This window comes from Mustela erminea, chromosome 7, assembly GCF_009829155.1.
Source record: "Mustela erminea isolate mMusErm1 chromosome 7, mMusErm1.Pri, whole genome shotgun sequence".
NCBI lineage: Eukaryota > Metazoa > Chordata > Mammalia > Carnivora > Mustelidae > Mustela > Mustela erminea.
The window spans coordinates 17,479,403-17,500,859 of record NC_045620.1 but is presented as its reverse complement, the minus strand read 5'-3'; the positions used below and the strand labels follow the sequence as shown (position 1 = coordinate 17,500,859).

Sequence of the window (21,457 nt, the reverse complement as noted above, 5' to 3'; positions counted from 1 at the left end):
AGACAAACCAAAAAACAGATCCTTAACTATACAGAACAAAGTGATGGTTACCAGAGGGGAGGTGGATGGGGGTTGGGTGTAAAAGGTGAAGGGGACTGGGAGTGCACCTGCCTGATGGGCACTGAGTGACCTACAGTATTGCTGAACTGCTACATTATAAATACACATGAAACTAATTCAATACTGTATGTTCACTATATGTAACAGTACATTAAAATAAAAAAGAGAGTGCAACTGTAAAAGCTTAAGAAAGGCACAATTTTGGGTAGAAGGTGGCATCACTAAGGGAGGTACGGGAGGAGAGGTAGAGGTCGGAAGTGGCTTGGGCAACAGAGTGTAGGGGAGAGATGTGCTGCCACATGGCAGGGGTGAGGAGGCAAGGTGGGAGGGCTAAGAATGAGGATGTGCAATGTTCAACCTTTGGACAGGGGGGCATTGCTAGAATTCCATTCCCACCTTGCCCCCAGTAAGGCCTGAGCAGGAACTGGGAAGTGTGTATGCAAACAGGACTCCCTTGCAATTCCCAGAAATCTGTGGAATGGACAATGGACTTGGCCACAGGGTGGGAAAGAGGAAGCAGAACCCATTTCAATGAAATCTTCAAGGGCAGAGTGAACTTGGCTGACTTCTGGGTTATATGAATTTAACAGATAATCACGTGAGACTTGGGACAAGTCATGAAACTGGCTTAAGGCACCAAGTCGGTGGCAGTGCTAGAACTTGAAGTCAGATTTCACGGCCCCAGACTACTCATTCTACCGTTACCCCCACTGACACAGAAACACAGCCCCTTGCAAAGTCAGACTTGAGGATTGCGGAAACAGAGACTTGAGTGTTCTGTGGGTTTGCCCGCAGGTTAGGCTGTGTTTTCACAAGCTGAGATAAAATGGGGTTATCGATGCTTGCTATTTGTCTTGCAGGCATAATGACAAGAAAAGACATCCCTGAAACATCTCCCCTGCTTTTCTCCTGGGAGCATGATGAGCTTGCTTGCCTTTCTCACTTCTGGAAGCTCCATGGGAACGCACTGTTCTTGGTCTCACCATCCCTCACCTTTCTACCTGGCCTAGCATCATCTGAACTCTCTGACTTTCCATGGTGGGAGCCTCAGAACTGGGTGACTCAGTTTTTATAGAGCTCTTATTTGTTTTAAACCAAAGAACATTCCTTCCTGCTCCATATATCCAGGTACCAGTCAGGGATTTATCAGGCACCGAGGCCCTGGAAATCCTATTGTTTAAGTGGTGACCCAAATCTTCACAATTCCTGGTAGAGGGCCTTGGGCCCAAGTCAGTGGTGGGTTATGGGGCTTTAGATAAATCCTTTTCCCCGCCTGGACCTCATCTTCCTGATGTGCAAAATGAGGGGAAATGGACCTCAGGCAGATCAGTCATTTCCAAAGTGAAGCCCATAAAGTTGGCAGGAGAAGCCAATGAGATCTCTCCACAGTCTTCGAAAGCCTAAGGAGATCATGTTGTCTTGGAGTGGAGGACCTTGAAGCTCTGGCTTTGGGCTGGAATGAGACCATCTCGTGTTAGCTCTGTCTGCCAACTGGAAATTCACTGGGGTAGTTACATTCATGGAAAAATATATGAGTAAAATGAACAAATGATTAATTAAATACAGTTCAGAAAACAAAAGCTTCTAAAATAGCAGGTCTATGGAGGAAAGGCCAGGGAAATATCAAAGGTGTTTGGAGAACATAGAGCTGATAAAATCTCAAAGATGTAAGCACAATAATGTGTCCTCTCAAGAATGAGTGACAAGTGAAACACAGAAGCTCCGGGATGCTGCAGGTGTAGGCAGTGTAATCAATGAGTGGGGTAGCCAAGAATCCTAAACACCTAGCACTTTCTGTGTGGAGACAACCAAAGTGATACTGGGTCTCATTGACCCTAAACCCAATTCCAGGCTGGTGGGGTGATGTGCGGTGGTCCTCTCCTGCTGGATTCTTCCAGAGCTGCCCACAGAGCCCGGGGGTGATGTGACATGCTGCTGGGACATTGGCTCTTCCCTCCCTTCTGCTTCCTGGTCAGCTTCTTCCTGCCACTTGGGGTTCTTGGCTGAGATGGTTCCAGCTAAAGATGATTCCATCCTGTTTGATGTCAAAGGGAGTCTGGCAGGTAGACATTACTTCACTACCATGTCTGCTTCATGGGGACTGCGGGTTTTTGTGCCTCTTTTGTCCATGTCTGGTCTGTGCCTGGGACACTGTAGGTTCTCAATCAGTGCATGGTGATGACTGAAGGATTGAATGCAACTCAGAAAGCAGGCACCTTGACTTTTAAAAGGTCTTCTTCTGGGTCTGCAAGAGTCCTGTGGTTGTTGAGGTGGACATCTGCCTTGTCCTTGGCTCTCCCCATCTTGCTCTCTCATGGCTCCTGATGGACTTTGATTCAGACATGGATTTCTCCAGCCCAAACCACTTTCCAGCCCAGCACTACTGACTCTGGATGTTCCCGTGATTGCAGTCTCACACCCCGCACTGGCACTGATCCCTATGCCTCTGGGCCTGAATTCCTGTTTTCAGTTTTATTGCCTGTGTTAGTTTGCTGTGGCTGATGCAACAAATCACAAATGTGGTGGCTTAATGTCACACAAATTTATTATCTGGAGGTCAGAAATCTGAAATGTATTAAAGGGCTAAAATCAAAATGTCAACCGAGCTGTGTTCCTTTCTGGAGTCTGCAGGGGACAAGCCATTCCTCATCTTCTCCAGTTTTGCGAGGCGGCCAGCATTCCTGGGCCTGTGGCTGTACCACTCCACTCTCTGCTTCCATCACCATGGACTCTGGTCTTCTGCATCCCTCTTACTAGGATCCTGATATTGGGTCCACCTGGACCACTCAGGACAATGTAAACATCTCAGTGTCTTTAACTTTACCACATCTGCAAAGTCTCTTCTACTCTGTAAGACAACACGTTGGCCAGTTTAGAGACAAGGAGGTGGACAGCTTTGGGGGTGTGTGGGGGGGAACATGATTCTGCCTACTGCACGCCCCCAACCCCAAGGCTGGTCCAGAGGGTCTCCTGAGCTAGCTAAACAATATGGCGGGTGCGACATGACCATGAAGAGGGCTCCTTTTTGGTGTCTGTTCGCCATGGGCTCTGGTCTACCCACTGAGCCCACAAGGATGGAAGGGCTCTTGAGTCAGGACTGTTGGGTGTGACCAGAAAGGTTCTTTTTGAGGTGCCCACTGGAAACCACAGTACCATTTGCTGGATGTTGTGGTTCTAGGTCATTGCACCACTAATCTGATCACAGGCCTTGAAGTCCTAAAGAGCTTAAAAAAAAAGTCTCTAAGGTTGAAGACATATAGATGCCTTCAGAGTCTTTATCTTCAGCCCCTGCTGCCACTGTGGAGAAAGGGAGAGTATCCGTGGCCGGGGATGGCTGACTGAATGATGCGGTATAGGATTCTGAGTGAAGGCAGGCCGACTGGCCCACCGGGCAAGAAAGGAAGGCACTTGGAGAGGTCTCAGCCTCTCCTCCACCTTATTTTTCAGCGACTTACAGGTAGTCCTGCCACAACCCTCAACATGAGCCCTGATGGTCTCGGCCCTGGTCCAACCACAGGATGTGGCACTGGTCCTCTGCTGATGCCCAGGACCTAGGGCAGACCCATCTGTGTGGCTGGGCTGGCCAGGAAGCCAAGGCCGTCTTGGCAGGGACACGCTGGCAGGCAGATGCTGACAGCACTTCAAAGAACCGCCTTTCCAGGTGTCGAGGGCGGCTTTTCTGAGGCTCACGCGGTGTCATTGTTTATTTTCGCAAGGCACCCAGCTGTTTCGGTGATGATATTTATATCCATAAGTGCTCTATTCATCTGCCGATGTTGGGGGATGCTTGCCGGCTACATATGGCAGCCAACCCCACAGCTCTTCTGAGCCTGGTGTTTTTGCATTTAGGGAAATCAATTCTCGAAGGCTGTATCAACATCTGGGGATAAGAAATCTTCATTTACCCAAGACCCACCCCGGAAGGGGGAGCCAGAGCCAATGACCTTGACCCCTGCTTCTCTACACATCCCAAAGTGAGGTTCTTTGAAACGCCTCCTCCGTGCCTGAGCTCTGGTTTTACAAAAAGGGATTCTGGAAAAGGCGGACAGCAAACAGGCCTTCACGGGCCCCACCTCACTCAGGGGCTCAGGGAGCAGAGTTCACGGTTTTCCTTTTTTAGGCAAAGGAATAGGACGGCTATGGCTTCCGAGTCGGGCACTCCGCAGGCGTCTTTGTTTTATGGGAATCCATTTAACGTCCTGGCTCTCTTGAATTCTAGTCATCTACTGTTTGAGCCCCAGATCTCGGAGTCACCTCTCCTCTCTCCCACTCCCCATTCAGTCTGTCAGGATAAATCGGGTCTCCCTTCCGGATATATCGAGAATCCACTCCACTGCTGCCCCCAGGTTCACGCGGCCATCCCTCGTCACCGCCTCCTCTCTGCCCCTTCTGCTCACTCCCTTAGCAAACACTCTCCCCTTCCAGTACCAACAGTCTGTTCTCAACACAGTAGCCAGAGGGAAGGTTTTTTAAAAAAAAAAAAAGTCAAAGTGGGTCACTCCTTTCCTCAAAAGCTGCCAGTGGCTCCCTTTTTCTCTCAGACTAAAACCTCAAGTCCTTCTCATGACCCACAAGGCCTTCCATGACCCGGCAACCCTGCCACGTTGCTGGGTCCCCTGCGGCACCCACTCTGGTCCAGTCACGGAAGCCTCTGTGCCATTCCTCAGATGTGCCAGGCATGAACCCACCATCAGGGGTTGGTGTGGCTTGTCCCTTCTCTCTGGGATGCTCTTCCTGGAGATGGTCACACGGCTCAGTCTCTCCCTACCTTCCAAACTGACCTTCTCAATAGGGCCTGCCTTGATCCCTCTATCACAATTTTACTCCAAAACCCACCGTCCAATCTTCCTTACCCTGCCCTCGTATTTTTTTCCCCATATACTCATGACCTTCTAACATATAATTAAGCACATATAGGGTGTTTGTTCTTCACTGTCTCCTCCACTTGAGAACAGAAGTTGCAGCAGAGTTGACAGTCTCCTGTTTCGCTTGTTCTGTCTTAACCCAGGACATGCTCTAAACACCTAGAAGAGCTCCCAGTGGGACACAGATACGCCACAAATACGGCCTAAGAATGAGCATGTCTCTCCCAGCACATCCCCCCCGCCCCCCGCACTCAAGGCCCCTCCCATACTCTGCTCCTCCCCATGCCCGCCCCGCTCCCCACCCGCCACTGACCAGGGGCCTCCTTTCGCCTCCGCACAGAGGCCCACTGCCCAGACCTGGGCCCCTGCCACCGTCTGCGACGTCTCCTTCACCTCCTGCATCCACTGCTCTCCAGACCCATGGACTTGGATCTGGAAGCCCAGCTCCCCCATCCCAGCCCTGCCGTCCGGCCCGCCCAGCCACCCCCTCAGTTCAGACCCCCACCTCGCTTTTCGGGGCATTTGCAATATCCTCCTCTACCATCTCCTGGCTGGCAGGTTTCCCTCCAGCTTCTCCTCTTCGTGGGTCCCCAGATGCAGCTTTCTAAGGAGAACTTAGCCATACCTGGGCTTCCAAGAGCTATATCTCTCTCCGCTGGACAGCAAGTGCTGTCTCACAGTGCTCCTGGGAAGCCCGGGGCTTCACAAAGGCACCCAGAGTCCTGACTCTCCAAGAAGCACTGGCGGTGGTGGGGGGTGGGGGTGGGTGTTCGGGAGCCAGAAGACCAGTCCGGAGGGACCCAACCCCCACCCCGGCGGCTTCAGCAGAAGCAACGCTAGGTGAGAGCTGTTGCCTTCACTGCGCCCGCCCGCATGAGCGTTTTAGTCAAGGAAAGGGTTCTGGTGCTAACAAAGCAAGCATCCCGGCAAGCCAAGGCCCAACTCTGTCGCAGCCCCCGCTGCGCCCTGTCGCACTCTCTAGCCTCACCTCCCTCGTCCGCTCCCAACAGACCCCAGCCCCACTGCGACCCCAGCTGTTGTGCAAACAGGCCATACACAGTCACACCCCCTTGCCTTTGCCCCACCCACCCCCATTCCCTCTGCTCAGAGAGGGCTTTTTCCCATCTCCCTCAGCCTCACACCCCCAAACCTCTGCTGCCTTCTTCAAGGCCAAAGTCACCTTCTTTTTGAAGTCTTCCGTCACCCTCTGGGCAGAATTAATTGCTCCCTGTTCCCGGCCAGCACAGCACTTCGCGGCTGACCTCTATTACGGCGCTGCCACACGAGCTCGGGACAATTTGCTCATCCGTCTCTGTAGCAAGGCTGGGAGCCCCCGCAGGGCCGAGACCACAGCTCAGACCCACTGTATTTCATTCCCACACAAGGCCGGCACGCACGCAGGAGTGTGCTGAGGTGCCCTGAGTTTCTTTCAAGATGCCACTTTTCAAACACCTGAAAGGCCTAGGACTGCCTGCCCTGCTGTGGAGGGGCGTGGGCTCCAGAAGCTTTCCCATGACGTGTCCCGAGCACTGGAACATGCTGTAGGCATGTGACGCTTAGAGCCGTCAGACCCCGGGGGGCTAAGGCATGAAGTCTGTCTGGACACAAGAGCCCTGTGTGATGACACCAGAGTCCTCACGGTGGCTCATGGGCCAAGGGTCCAAGGTCTGAGCTCCAACTCTATCAGTGTGGGCTGCATCTCCCAGGGGTTAGGCTGCCTGGCTGGCTGGGTGTGGCCAGGCCTCAGGCTCTTCTGCAGGTTGGAGGTGCTCGGAGCTGGGGAGGCTCTGGGAGCCTCTGGGCTTGGTGTGCTCAGTGGGATTTGAAGCAAGACCCTGATCAGTGCCTGGCAGATGGAGCAACAGAATCTGGCCCCAGACTGGGGAAGAGGGCTGGGCAAAGCCCCCAACTAGGGAGTCATTGCTGGAAATGAGAGGATGCAGAGTGGGAGGTGGCGGAGCATGAGACCACCGGCCTCTGCTGGCAGCAGGACAGGCTGGTTTGGTGCTCGAAGCCAGGCAGACCTGTCCACAGGCTGCTCGGTCGGGCGGAGGCGGCATGCGCTGACTCTCAGGCTCTCCCTCCAACCCTCGGGCAAGGCTGCCCAAACGCGCCTGAACACCTGGGCGGCAGCCGCAGCCCTCCTACCTGGGCGGTGTCCATCTCATTCAGCATCACCACGGAGGAGCAGTTGTAGTCGAACACCAGCCTCCAGAAGTCTGCCACGGTGTTGGGGAGAGGGTGCTGGGTGACCACGAAGGCAGCAGGCTGCTTGTGGCTCTGACAAAGGAATGACATAGGCTTCATAAAAGACACACCCAGCAGAGATGTTCTGATGGTGAGGAGGCTTGGATGGCAGCCAGAGCCACCCCCCCCAACCCCCACCCCCACCCCCCGCCGAGCCTGCCAAACAGATTGCCTAAGGCACCTACTAGTTCTGGCATCTCTGGGTGCCCCCAGTGGCCAAGGGGGCCTTCTCATAACGAACTCATTCTCCTCTAAACTAAGACATTTCATTAGGAAAGTGTCACTCGGCTGGGGATTATCCAAATAAATTATTTATGTTTTGGAGCTCAGCAAATAATCATTATTACAATATGAAATGAAAGATTCTGGAAGCAGATTTGCTGCTTTGCTGCCCAAAGCACCTCCTGGGACATTGGCAATATCTGTGTTTCTGTGCCCACAATGCTGGAGGAGGGGGTGGCTCAGCCCAAGACAGACAGCCTCCTGTATTGCAGGAGGCTCACTCCTGCCCCAGGGTCAGAATGAGGGTGGAGCTGGCCTGTCAGAAGATGGACATGGTGTGTTGTGAGACAATGGGCAGTGGAAGGCTCGGGTTTTAGCATGAGACAGAACTGGGGTTCAAATCCAGCTTTCTGACTTGTAGGTTATCATGCATCCAACCAACCACCCATCCATCCAACCATCCATCCATCCATCCATCCATCATTTATTTGTACAGCTCTTTTTTGGTACTAAGCCCTGGCAAGTTATTAGACCTTTCTAAGAGGTCCACCATCTGGAAAATGGGAATCACAAGTCCCATTTTGGGGATAGTTGTCACGCAGAGTGAATGAGATTTGTGTTTGGGAAAAGACTGGTACACGTGAATGAGCTATGAGCCCACTGGCAGGACAGAAACATCCCTGACATGATTCTTTATCCTTGGCACTGGTGCTGGGGCTGGCATCTGAGACCCCCCCCCAATACAGGTCCAGCAAACAAATGAACCACTCAGTTCCATGTTACAGATGGGGAAATAGGCCCACAGAAAACAGCCTGTGAGAGTCTGGGCTACGTGGGAAGCTTTGACTGGGCCCTCTTTACTACAGTATCTTGTAAGAAGGTGTTTGGAAAGATTGGAGGGCTTCTCCTTTAGTGGCCTGTGAAACCAGAGACTGTCCACAGCTTATCTTCTTAACAAGCTTTCTTGAGAGACAGTCCCTGTGGCAGACACAGCTATTTTCGGCCGAGCAGCGAGTCAGCAGGAAGATGGGGAGGGAAGACGGACAGGTAGGCCCATCCAAACGAGGGGAAGACCCGGGCAAAACACTCTGCCACCCATATTACATAAATGATTTCTTGATGCCCCGGTGGCAAAAAATAAAAATAAAAAAAAAAAATGCAGGCTTACAGATACTAGGGTCCTGTCTTCCAAGGGTCTTTTTTTTTTTTTTAAGATTTTATTTATTTACTTGACAGACAGAGATCACAAGTAGGCAGAGAGGCAGGCAGAGAGAGAGAGGGAAGCAGGCTCCCTGCTGAGCAGAGAGCCCGATGCGGGGCTCGATCCCAGCACCCTGAGATCATGATCCCAGTGGAAGGCAGAGGCTTAACCTACTGAGCCACCCGGCACCCCTTCCAAGGGTCTTCTGACCAATGGGATGATCCAAGGATAAAGGTGGCCTGGGCGGGCAATATTTAGTTTCCCCAAAAGCCAAACTCTAGAGGCAGAAAGCAGGTCTTTGAGCCATTTCTAGAAATGGAAAAGAATCTAGATTTTAAGAGTCAAAAGATAGAACCCAGGCTTCACCCTTTCTGAGCCAGTCAACCTGGAGACAGTCATGCAAATACTCTGGGCCTCAATATTTGACCCAGAAAGTGGGGACAATAACACCCAAATACAGAATGAGTCAGGATAAGTCCAGGCTCTGACATGGTGCCCAATACTGAGGGAATGTTAGTTCTCTTTCCTTTTTCCTTGTCTCTGTGATAAATGCTCTATTAGGCCAGCATGCCTGACAAAGCCTTATCTGAAAATATGCTCGAGATCCGCGCTCCTGCCGGGTTTCGGGGATCAGCCGGCAATCCATTTCATGGATAACATCATCTTTTACCAGGGGAAACATTAAAAATTAACCCAGAGGACTTCATATTTTTCTGCTAGGAGAAAAGCTGCTATGGTTACCAGATAATGCACAGACTGAACTGGAATACAGATAAGGACTTTTTTTTTTTTTTTTGTAAGAAAGGCAAAGGCCTGGTGATGGCTCACAGGAGAAATGCCCCGTGGACAAAGAGAACACAATCAGCATCAGAGCTTGGCAGAAGGCATCTGGCTCCAGGCAGCATCTAACCTACTAAGTAGAGGCCAGAAGCATGTTTGATCCTTGCACAGATGAGGAAGTCAAGGAGAGGGAATTGGGACAAGTGGGAGAAAAAGCAATGAGGAACTTGGAAGTGTGATTACACCCCCAGGCTCCAACTCTTGCCATACACACACGCACACGCACACGCACACGCACACATACGCATACATGCACACATTGATCTTGGAGGGCCCTAAGCTAAAGCCAGAGGTCTCCCCTCCACCTCCAGCTATTTGATCTGACCAGGACAAAGCTCCCTGCTTCTGGACCCATAGAAGGGTGTCCATGGAGGAGCTGGGCACCCCCCATGGGCAGAGGCCAGGGCAGGACCCGACAGAGCTGATAGGCACTAAGCTCCTGTCACTGCCCTGCCTCCAACACTGAGGGCCCTTGGGGAGAGTTTCAGGAGGATCAGAGGTCAGAGAGATAGTTGGCTTTGACCCCAAGAGAAAACACTCTATATTCTTGCCTGCTCTGAGGGAGACGGGAAGTCCATGTGGGCTGCATGGTTGTGACCTTGGACATGGGTAGGGAGGGGGACCTGGAAGGGCTTCTCTCCAATCAGGCAATGATATTCTTGATCTGGAGCCTCGGGAGGCAAGACGTCTGTGTCTTCCTGGATTGCACAAACTGTGGGGAAGGCCCACGGAATGTTCTAGAGTGTGAGTTCTGGGTTCTGGCTCTAGCTTTCCCAGTGACCTTGAGCAAGTCTCTTCCTCCTTCTGGCCTCAGTTTCCTTTGCTGAAAAGTACAAGGATGAGACCAGATGATCCATGGCTCCTTCCTGCCGCAAACATCTCTACCTCCAGAAGGTGGAGGGATGACCACTGAAAGGAGATGTAGGACCAGTGGGGAAGCCTGCGAGTCAGGACCAAGGACCCACTGGGGCAAGGACGTGACCTCCTCATTAGGGTCATGACTCCTCAACCAGGTCAGGGAGGGAGGGTCAGGGTGGGAGTGCCCTTCTTGGACTTGATGCTGAAAAAACAGGAGACAGTGCCCCTGATGGGACAGTCAGGAACACGTCCTGTCCCCTTCTGTGCCCCCTCTGCCACATCCCATCACTTGTCCAGTAACCTGTTAGTCTCAATCTTGCCTCTGCACAGGAGTTATCTGGGAACCTGCCTAGGAGCCCCTCGAGGGCAGAACCTATGTCTGTACCGTCCTGTATTCCCAGGGCTCAGGCCAAGGCCTGGCATAGAGAATGTTTGCTGAACTGAACGGAGGGCTGAGAGTCAGCTCTCTAGGCAGCAGGAGAGGGGACCAGGCAGGCCTGCACTGTGATGTCATGGACACACACTTTATGCTTTTGGTGCATTCTTCCCAGGCTTATATGGGAGCAAAGAGTCCAGAACACAGCTTGTCTATAGGTTCGGACCAGAGCCTTCGGGGAAGCAAAGGTCTTAGGGCCAGAAGATCAGGAGCAAGGAGAGGCTGCCGGGGGGTGGGGGGTGAGGGGAGTCGGTGCCCTGGGCTCCAGCCATCTCCGCCTAGAAGGAACTTCCCAGTGAGTGCCAGCCAGGGCTCAGCTTACGTCCATCAGTGCGGCATTGACGTAGTTGCTGGGCTCTCCGTCCACCGAGATAAGGAAGGGCAGGCAGCGGTCCAGAGGCAAGACATCCATGCTCCGGTTCTTATCGTGATTCCGAGGCAGGAGCCCGATGCTGCAGTCCTCGGGCCGGACTCGGGGGGTCACGATGTTGAGGGTCTGTAGGGCACAAAGACAGACAGGTAGGCACTGCTCAGCCATGTGCCTCAAATAGAGCAAATGGTGAAGTTCAAACTCAGCCTACCCCATCCTATCTCCATCCTCCAAGCTTGGCCTTCCAGTCGCCCCACCATCCCGCCCCCACCCCAGGGCTTGTTCCTCTCCCATGTGACGTGCTGCCATCTCCCTATCGGGACTGTATGACACCCCGATGCCAAGGCTACAGAGGCAGCATGCCCATGCGCAGAGCAGACACAGGCTGCCAACACCCGCCAACCTGCTCATCTTAGTAAAGGGTGGGCCGGCCAGGGGGTCAGAGGGTGGGGGTGGGGAATCTCTAAGCAGTGTTTATGCCTCCATTGAAGTGTCCTGGAAGGAGGGAAAGGATTTGCCCAATGCTCCTCTCAGAGACAGTGGCTTTTATAAAGATTTTATTTATTTATTTGACAGAGAGAGAGATCACAAGTAGGCAGAGAGGCAGGCAGAGAGAGAGGAAGGGAAGCAGGCTCCCTGCTGAGCAGAGAGCCCGATGTGGGGCTCAATCCCAGGACCCCGGGATCATGACCTGAGCCGAAGGCAGAGGCTTAACCCACTGAGCCACCCAGGCGCCCCTAGACAGTGGCTTTTAGAATGAGCTGCTCAGGATGGGTGAGAGACCCCCAGGGGGCAAGATCTAGAGTGTAGAAAACTTCAGGGCTGGGTTCTGCAGAGGGAGTCTTGCAAGCATGTGGCCAGAGCTGAATCGTCCAGCCAGGAAACCAGATGCTAGGTGCACCCAGGAGGGGGCTCTGGCCTCCATCTCTCCCCTCCCAATCAGTAAAGCTTCCTTTGGAGGGAGCACAGGGGTACTGGCTGGCTGGGGTATCTGCCTGTGGAATCATGGGCTGAGGACTTGCACCTCAATTTCTGGAACTTCCTTGCTTCCTGCTGCCTGGTTCTCAGCTCCTGTTGCCGAGGGATGACCCTGGCACAGACCTGAGAACAAAAGGCTGGACTCTTGGCTTACGCAGTGATTCACGTCCAGGCCTCCAGACCAAGATGCCACCATTCTGGCTACCTGGGCTGCAAGGTACAGATGTGCTACATCTGAGCTGATCTGAACTATGGGACGGTGCTTCTCAAAGTCTCGTGTGCAGACAAGTCATCTGGAGATCTTGCTACACTGCACACTCTGGTTCAGAAGCTGTGGGTGGGACCCAGGATGCTACATTCTGATGAACTCCCAGGTGCAGCTGATGGTGTTGGCCTCCAGACCCCATTCTGGGTAGTAGGGAGGATCTAGGACACACACACTCCAATTGTACAGAAATGGCAAAAAAACCTGAGTCCCTCTAGGGATGGTGGGGCATGAAACTCACACCTGTGTTTAGAAACTCGTCTCCACCCACAACTCAGACTAGCTAGAACTCCATTCGTTCAAACACAGGATCTTAGTTAAAAAACAAGGGTCAACAGTCATCGAGTGATTGGTTCATAGCGGTTCACGGTTGTGTGTGGAATGTTCTGGAATTCATTCTGCAGCTTTCTAGAGCCTCGGACACTGGAAGCACTGGCCTTATCCGTTCTCACAAAGAAAACCCCATGAATGTTCTCAGCGCCACTGAAGTTGGTTGGGTCACCGAGCCCAGGCCTTGCTCTTACCTGAAATTCGTCTTTGATCTGGCTGGAGTTGGTCTGGGGGTCCAGCCTGCTGATGTTGTAGTAGAGAGAGCGGAACTCGCACACGGGGATGGCGGTGTTGCCGCACAGGCACGCTTCCAGGATGGCGTCGTGCACGAACACATACTGCTCCTGCCAAGCCATGGAGGAGAAAGAGAGGGGGCTGGGTGAGAAGAAGAGTGGCCTGGGCATATGTTGCCCAGATGTAACCCCATGGCTAGGAAGGATGGGCAGGATTTACATAGCCACATCATGGCTTCCTCTCCAACCCCAAAAGGCCAAGCTTCCCTGATTCTTCCCAAGCTCCCTTCGCAAAGGTGAGACTACGTTGTGGGACCGAGCAGTATAGTCACTGATGACAGTTAGAAACTTCTGGACCTCCCGCAGCATGGGCTAATGGTGCCTGCCTCTGTCCCCTTGGCTGTCGCCTCTACCTTGGAGGCTGCTAACCTTGAGCACCTGAGATTCGTGCTGAGGGATTTCTTCTGTTCCCAGGAGCACACTGGCGCTGCGCCCAGGGCCAGCCAGCAAGGCTGGAGAGTCAGCGCTCCGGGAAGGAACCCTCAAGCAGTGTCCGCCAGAGACTTGGGGCAGAAACACCTAAGCTCCTTCTGTCCCAGGTAGGATACTTGGGAGGGCATGTTCCCTACTCCCTCAGAGCTCCCAGCAGGCTTGAGCTCCAGGTGTCCACAGGGTGAAACAGCTTGCAAATCCCCTCAGCAATGGCACACGGCCTGGCTTCCTTTCTTTCTCTTTGCTTTCCAACCTGTGAGTCTCGGGATCGCCTCCCAAATCAACCACATGCCTTGTCTCAGGGTCTGCTCCCGAGCCCTGGGCCCCTCTGCCACCTGTGTCCTGCTGTTCTCTTCCCCTGGAACCCTGTGCCCCTGTTGCTATGGCCCCTCTGCTTCATTCCCTCTGGAAAGTCTTCTGCAAACCCACCAGGTGGAAGCTGTTGCTATTGTCCCCAGGCCCTTAACCAAGGTTTGAGTGACTTGGCTCATCTCTACATCAAACACTTATCCAGATGCATCACGATGATCAATCTGAATGCCTGTCTCTGCACAGACAGCAGGGACCCCGTGTCTAGTGCCAGCCAGTGAGCCTGTCTTCTGCAAGCCTGAATCTGGGAACAGAGAAAGCAGCCACTCTGCTCTCCTGGGCCTCACCGAGTGTAGACGCTAGTCTGTGGAAGTTAGCTCAGAGCCCACAGCGGGCTCTTATGTGTATATGCTTATAAGTGGGGGGATTCTCCATAGAGCCCGCAGTGCCTGGCCAGGCCCAAACCCAAAACTTCCCTTTGCAGGACTGATGAAAGACATAGCTTCTTATCTGCCCTAGCTGCCTGCCTGGGTACCCACAGCCTTCCCTAGAACCAGGCAATGGGCTCATTATAAGAAGAATTAGCCATGGCTTTGAGGAGTAGGGTGGGCAGAAAAGGCTGCCTAACAAGAGAGTATGGTTCAGGGAAAAGTGCATGGGCCTTGGGGTCACATGCACCCAGGTTCCACCACTGTCCACCTGTGTGAGGACTTGGGGGTCCTTTATCTGTAAAATGGGAATACTAGTAGGAGCCGCCCCATAGGCTTGTTGTGAGGAATAAACATAATATCCTGAATATAAAGGACCTAGCATGATGCCTGGCACATAGTAGGTGCTCAACAATAAAGATGAATTCCTCCCATTTCCCTCGGGTCTTGGGCTCTCTACCGGAACAGAGGGATGCCTGAAGGTTTGCTTTTCCCTCAAGAACAGGGGCTATGTGTTACCTCCTTTGGAATCCCTAGAACCCAGCCCAAGTACTCAATAATTTTGTTGGTGAAGTCATTCCAGCAGGGACTCTGCTTGGCACACAGTAGGCATTCAGGAAGTGCCAATCACTCTCTGTCCTCTCCTTCCCCCAGGGCAGGAATACTATTCAAAGAATCCTTGAAATTTGCCATTCGGTCCCTGCTTGGATGCCCTCAGAGCTGGGGAACTCACCCCCACTGATGCAAGTGCTTGCACTGTGGGACCCCAGGGTCAGCAGCTGTGTCCTAGCTTCTCCTGTGGTCCCAGCGTAGCAAGTCAGGTATGCCCTCTCTCTACTTCTCTCACCCCCATGTCTCTTTCTATAGGATGTCCCCATTCATGGGTGTCTGTTCTACCCTGTTTCTCCTGGGCCAGGGCTGCAGCTCGCGGGCCTGCTCAGTCCCCCAGGACTCACCTCTGTCTGTACCAGGTTGACCCTCTGGGCCCGGAGCTCACGCACACAGTTGAAGATGTCCACTACCCCCTCGTTCTCTGCCATGTCGAGCATGGTGTCAATGGCGATGAAGCAGCCGGTCCTCCCGGCTCCAGCACTGGAAGAGAGGACAGTGTCTGTTAGAGACCTCAGGGCGGGGGAGTAGGGAGGGCGTAGGGAGGCGGGACCTCCCTGCCTCCACCAACCACTCAGCCCTGCCCCAAGAACCCTGTAGAGGGCCAGCAGGCTGCAGAGGTCAGACACAACAGTCTGAAACCCAGCGCTGCCATGAGACCCTGAGCAAGTGAGTGAACTTAAAGCCTCTGCACTCTCTTCTGTAAAATGGGAGAGCAATGCTTGCCATGGGGGCTGTTTTAACAGAACCTGCTTACTTTTGTTGTCCTCATTTAGCAAGGACTTATGTAATGCTTACAAAGTGCCAGACATTGTTCTAAGTGCTTTTATAAATGTTGCCTATTAACTCCCTTGTGAGGACATTGGGAAGTTTCTCACCCCATTTTACAGGTGAGAAAAGCGAGGCGCAGAGAGCTGACCTTGCTCAAGGTCACAGAGCTGGCATGTTGTGGAGGTGGGCCTTTCACCCCAGCCATCTGGCTCTTGGATCTGTGCTCTTAGATACAGTAACAGTCATAGCACAAAACGCATGCTTTGACAACACATCCACACGCTGTTTCCTCCTCCAGTGGGTGAAGCTCTCCGCTCTATATCGTACAAGGCATGGTGCCTGGCATGCTGGAGATGCCTAATAAACATGTCTTCCTCACTCCCCCTTCTGTCTTTTTCCCTTTGTCAGCAAGCAGGCTGACAGATGGAAGCAAGGAAGGAGAGATGCGGAAACAGAAGGGAGGTGGTGGGAAGGCGGATCCTCTGAGTGGGCCCAAAGGCAGAGTGAATCCGAGGTCCCACGTGGCAAGCCCCAGGTTTGGCTCCAGGGGCACCTGCTTTCCCAGGAATGTGAGCCAGGAGCAGTCTTCAACTAGAATAGGTGACAGCCCCAAGGCCCTTGTCTGGTAGACATACTCTGATTCTGATACATGTTCAATTCTAATCACTGGTGGCTTCCTTTAGGAAGATCTCAGGCCAAGTACAAAATAGCAAAAGAACTCAGCATGACCCATGGACCATGACCAGCCTTTCCCCGATCCGTGCTGGGTTCCAGGCATGGCTCTGAACCAGAGACAAACAGAACACTGGCCTTAAGTGCACGTAATTTAGGAAGCGAAGGCCAAGTTAGCAAGGAGGCCCGTGCTGGCTGTGTTTTCAGATCTTGCTTCCCCTAGGGAAACAAGCGATGAAGCAGGAAGAGAGCAGGACTGGCTGACCACAAACCCAGCAGGACAGGCCAGTAGGGACTGGGTAATAGTCCCACAATGATCTGGAAAACAAACCCATGGGAAGCAGTCTTGGTTCTTAGTAAAATTTCATGGTTTAAAGTGGTGAAGTTTGACTTGCATTTATACATTTCCACACCCCAGTCCAGACGCCCCCAGAAGGGATGCAGCAAGTAGGCCTCAGGGTCTAGGAGGGGGTACAAACCGCCACTCATCTGCCTCTTCCTGAAGCCTCCTCCTCCACCTGTGTTAGGGAAAACTAGCAGCCTGACCTGGTTTTGAATCTCGGATCCACCACCAGTGAACAACCTGCCCGGTGGCTGTAAGCCTCACACATCCAACCTGCCTCCCTGCTGGGTTCTCCTGACGACCTGAGCTGTATTCCAGCCTCACACAGCAGCGTAGCTCATCATACTTGGGGTCAGACCCCTGGCACCCAATCCTAGCTCAACCACTTACTAGCTGTGTGACCTTGGGTAAATGACTTGACCTTTCTGGCATTCAATAACCACCACCATGAAACAAGGCTGATAATAATAAACAGACCCATCCTGTCGCGTCCATAGCCCAGTACATGTACATTGCACGAAATGATGCTGAAAAAGCATGGGTGCATGTAAATTACCTAGCCCTATGCCTACCGATGTTGCAATTTCTCAGTAAATGTAGCCACTTCTATTCAACAGACATTTATGGAGCCTCCAGTAAAGCACTGGATGCTGGGATGAGGAGTGGGGATCCGAAGATAAGCAGACATGGTTTCTGCTCTGAAGAATGAACAGTCTGGGGCAGTGGACAAGTATTAGAGGCAGAGACCGGAAGTGTTTTTAAGTGCCGTGAGCTGTCAGGACTTCTCCTAGGCACTGCGTATAGGTCAGCCAGCACATTTCATCTTCAGAATGGCCCCGGGAGTGGAGACCACTGTGCTCGTCGTGTTGGGCTGGCTGGCTCTGGAGGAAGGACAGGGCTGTCACGCAAGGAGAGGCTGATAAATCATCTCCATTCCTCCCTTACCCCTGCTCTGGCTGCCCTCTTGGACACGGGACTTGGGGGGCTAACATTCTACTGTCCTTGAACTGTCATGAGCCGTAAAACAGAGGATACATGCAAAACGCTTAGAGAGCCCACGGCTGCTGGTGACTGTCACCTGCCAACCCTCAGTGACCTCATCGGTGAAACGGGGTCTCTAATTCCCACCCGCTCATGTGGGGAGGGTACACAGATGTCGAGCGACAAGAGGTTGGCCCTCAGATGCCCGCGGTTTGTGGAGTCTCTCCTTGGCTTCGCTTGGGACCTTGACCGAGATGGACACCGCCAGGGCAGGCTGAAGTCAAGAACGCGCAGGGTCTGAAAACGTGGCCTGGGCCCAAGGTCTCACTGGAAGAGGGAGGCAGGAGTGTGTGGGCCAGCTGGCCTTCAGGTCTGGTCCAATTTTTAATGACCTTAACATGACACTTCATCTCCATTTAGGAGGACTGGAAGACACGCCAGTCACTCCCCATGCGACTTTCTAGGTCAGAGCTGGAAATACCTCTTCTCCATAATAAGGTGAAGCCTGGCGCTGTCCATTTACTCTCTGTTAAGGACCCTGCAGGCCAGCAATTGATTTTTAAAATAACAGAACTGAAGAGCTGCACGCTTCCACGGAGGCTCCCCGCTGCTGTGGCATGCAGCCGAGGGCAAGCCTCTGGACAAAAGCCTGTCCACTCCCGGCGCCGCTGGCCTACACCCGCGTGACCCGAGCAAATGGTCCACCTTCTTGGCACCTCAATGTTCTCATCTGTAGAATGGGAAGGAAGCTAGCGCCCACCCCTCCAGGCTGCATGAGGGGTGGGCAAAGTGCACATGTAACGGACCCTGTCAGTGTGAGCTCACATCCCCAGGGGGCTTTAGTATTTCAGAGTAACAGTCATGATACTCACTGGTACTGTTACTATTACTTTGTTGTTGTTGTCATTATTGTCAGCCAACCCTGAGATCTGGGCTGGGCTTGGGGACAGAAAGGCCGGTGGCAAGAATGTATCTCCCTCACTGACAGCAGCACCATAGAAGCAGCATTGTTTGGAGCTGGAGCCCAGTGCTTACCTGCAGTGGACCACTATGGGCCCGGCCTCAGGGGGGTTCAGGAACTTGACCTGGCGCACGAAGCCCAGGAGGCCGGTGGCATAGCAGGGGACACCATGGTCGGGCCAGCTGGTGAAGTGGAAGAGGCGGAGCTCCCGGATCTCGTGGTAGCCTTTCTGAGGAGAGAAGGGGCCTCTGTTCCTCCAGCTGCCACCCCCATATGCCCGCCCAGCACCCAGGGGGAGCATGGCTGCCAAATGGAGGGGCAAAGCCAGCCATGGAGGGGCCAGAGCCAGCCTCCCTGCCATGGGGGAGGACAAGATCCTGCCAGGTGAGCAAAGGTTGCCACAAAGGGTGACTTCTGTAATCTGCTGGGTCTGGGAGCCACAGAAGTAGATAATGTAGAGGTAGTGGCTTTGCTGCAGGACTTCTCAGAGCCTTCAGTGGACTGGTGTACACTCTGCATCCCCAAGGGGGCATTATAACACACCCACAGTGTTTGTCCTTTTGACAAGGGTGTCATGGGCCTTCTATTCGGCAGAACAGACTCAGAGAAAGGTTGGTTTTAAACACAAGTACAAGTCATTTCCAGTGGAACACGAGGCCTTTCAGTGACTGGGATCTGTGACCCTCGCTGTCTTCATGGCTTTCAAGTTTTTAAAAAAATGTGTCAGGCTCCTCTATTCATTAGATTCTTATTTAGAATCATAAGGCAGGGAACAAATAAAAGCAGAGCGTCTCTGACTGATGGGGGCAGGGGGGCCTGGGGCTCTGGTCGCTTCCCCTTCCCCTCCTATCACTCTTCAGTAACACCCTGCAGGCTAAGGGTGCTTCTCTGCCCAGTCCGTAGTCAGGTGTCACCTCGGGGCCTGTGCTTATGCAGTGCCCTCACCTACTTTCTCCTACCTTGTACTCTCCTGCAGATACGCAGAGAGAACCGAATAGGAAGAGTGTTTGATCATTCTTTCAGTTAAGGAAGATTCACCGAGGGTTATCTGTGCCAAGCCTTGTGTTAGGCACTGTGAAGGCGGAAATAAAAGCCACAGTCCCTGTCCCTGGTGCGACTCATGGTCTAGCTGGAGAGGCAGGCTTCTAAGTGGATAACCTGTTGAAGTGCTTAAAGGAGCATCAGGTAACCCCAGCTGGGGATGGAGAAATCAGAGAAGGCTTCCTGAAGGAGGTGATGCATGCCCTGACTCTTGAAGTACATTAATAGTGAAAACAGTAGCTAACATTTATTAAGCACAGACTGCAGGCCTATTACTCTTCTGAACATTTCGGTGTACTAACTCATTTAATCCTCATACCAGTCCATATGTTGTCTCTGTTTTATGGATGAGGAAATTGAGGCTAAGCCAGGTTAAGGAACACAACCAGGACACACAACTCTGGACCCTGGCTCTTGGACCCCACAGTCTGCACTCCTAGTCACTATGAGAAACCAAGGCCTAAGTGTTGCCCCATCAAAGAGATGGCAGGACTCCCAGGCAGAGAGGCAGCCCAGGTAACGTCACGGGGACAGGACTTAGCACGGCACATGCACAGAATCACAAACAGGGCACCCCCGGGGGGAAGTGGAAGACTGGCAAGGGTGGACAGAGGGACTGTGGGTGGGAGGCTGGGCGGGTGCCTGTTGCTGGGAGGCCTTGGATCCCACACAGGGTCTCACTGGGGATCTGGGGAGGTTGCCCGGAAGGGGAAGTGCATCATCACACTTGCATTTTGGGAGGGCTGTGTTGGGGGCTATGTGGAGCCTGGAGTGAAGTGGGAATGTGGGGGGGCAGTGCAGGAGGCACTGATGGCACCCTCCCAGAGCCCCATTCCTGGGCCAGGACCCCCATCTCCAGCTCCCGAGTCTTGGCTGTGGACGCCCACAGCTCCCCGCTTCTTCAGAGAATTGCTCAGCCAACCAGGAGCCCCTTCCCTTGGGGGTGGGGGTGGGCAGCTGGCATTCAGGGGCTGACAGGACAGCAGAGTGACCAGCTGACCTGGTGAGTCTTGCCCAGGACTGAGAGGTTTCCTGGGACTTTTCCTACTAAAGCCAGGATGGTCCTGGGCAAACTTAGGATGTTGGGTGGCCTTAACAGAGAAACAGAGGACCCTTTTACCTCAAGGCAGGATCAAGTGGGGGGGGGGGGCTCCTGCCCCAGAGCTCCCGTGGAACCAGATGCCTTAGTTAGGTCTCCAGCTGAGAGCACATCCTGGCTTGGCTCCTTCCACTGCCCTGCCCTGCCCCGCCTGCCTCCCCCCCACCCAGCCCTTCTCAGAGCTCCTCCTCGAGCTTCAGCAAGCACACCCAAAGCCCTGCTGCAGGCTCAGCTTCCCAGAAACCCAAACTAAAATGGAGTAAGAGTGGAGGCAGAGAGCCCCATAGGAGGCTGGGGCAGGGGTCCAGGCGGGAGTGAACAAAGGCCCAGGTGGAGGCTCCGACCCAGAGACCGATGGAGAAGAAACAGCTTCAACAACACTCAGGGTTTCATTCCATTCTCCAGGTCCACTCAGCCCAGGGAAGCCCTTGTTCCAGCCCTTACCACCTGCACTGAGGTCGTGGATCAGGGCTCCTCCCTCCCTGGTGGGACTATGCTCTCTTCAAGGGCAGACACCACTTTCTGTCTACTATTTCTGGGTCCCTAGCTCAGGAACCGATTTTGAGCTAAGGACCTGGGCAGTGTGAGCTGAGCACTGAGGCCTCCCTCTCAAATGTGGAGCCCAGGATGGGCTCCTCTGTCCCCACTACTCATCTCATTTCCTGCACTAACTGCATCTATGCCAGATCCTCCTCGGGGGTCTGCCTCCCCGGGCCTCTGCTGTAGGAGGGCTGGCTGAGAGTGACTCCCCTTTTTTGGAGAAGTGCCCTCAGCCCACAGGATCTGACTTGCACTGCAGGTGACCTCTCAGTGGCTCACTGACCACAGTCAGTGAGCAGATGGAAG

At 53.3% G+C, this 21,457-nt stretch overlaps 1 protein-coding gene across 13 annotated transcripts in view; it reads right to left on the bottom strand.

Annotated features, from left to right (window-relative positions):
• The window catches only part of PTPRT (protein tyrosine phosphatase receptor type T), a 1,064,037-nt gene that overhangs the window by 29,480 nt on the left and 1,013,100 nt on the right, over window positions 1-21,457 (bottom strand). For all 13 annotated transcript variants that reach the window (XM_032350627.1, XM_032350634.1, XM_032350629.1 and 10 more), the window contains 5 exons: window positions 18,546-18,700; window positions 15,091-15,226; window positions 12,867-13,016; window positions 11,052-11,225; window positions 7,074-7,205 (listed from right to left, as the gene is read on the bottom strand). In XM_032350627.1, coding sequence (XP_032206518.1) covers window positions 7,074-7,205; window positions 11,052-11,225; window positions 12,867-13,016; window positions 15,091-15,226; window positions 18,546-18,700 — 747 coding nt within the window. The remainder of the gene's footprint in view (window positions 1-7,073; window positions 7,206-11,051; window positions 11,226-12,866; window positions 13,017-15,090; window positions 15,227-18,545; window positions 18,701-21,457) is intronic.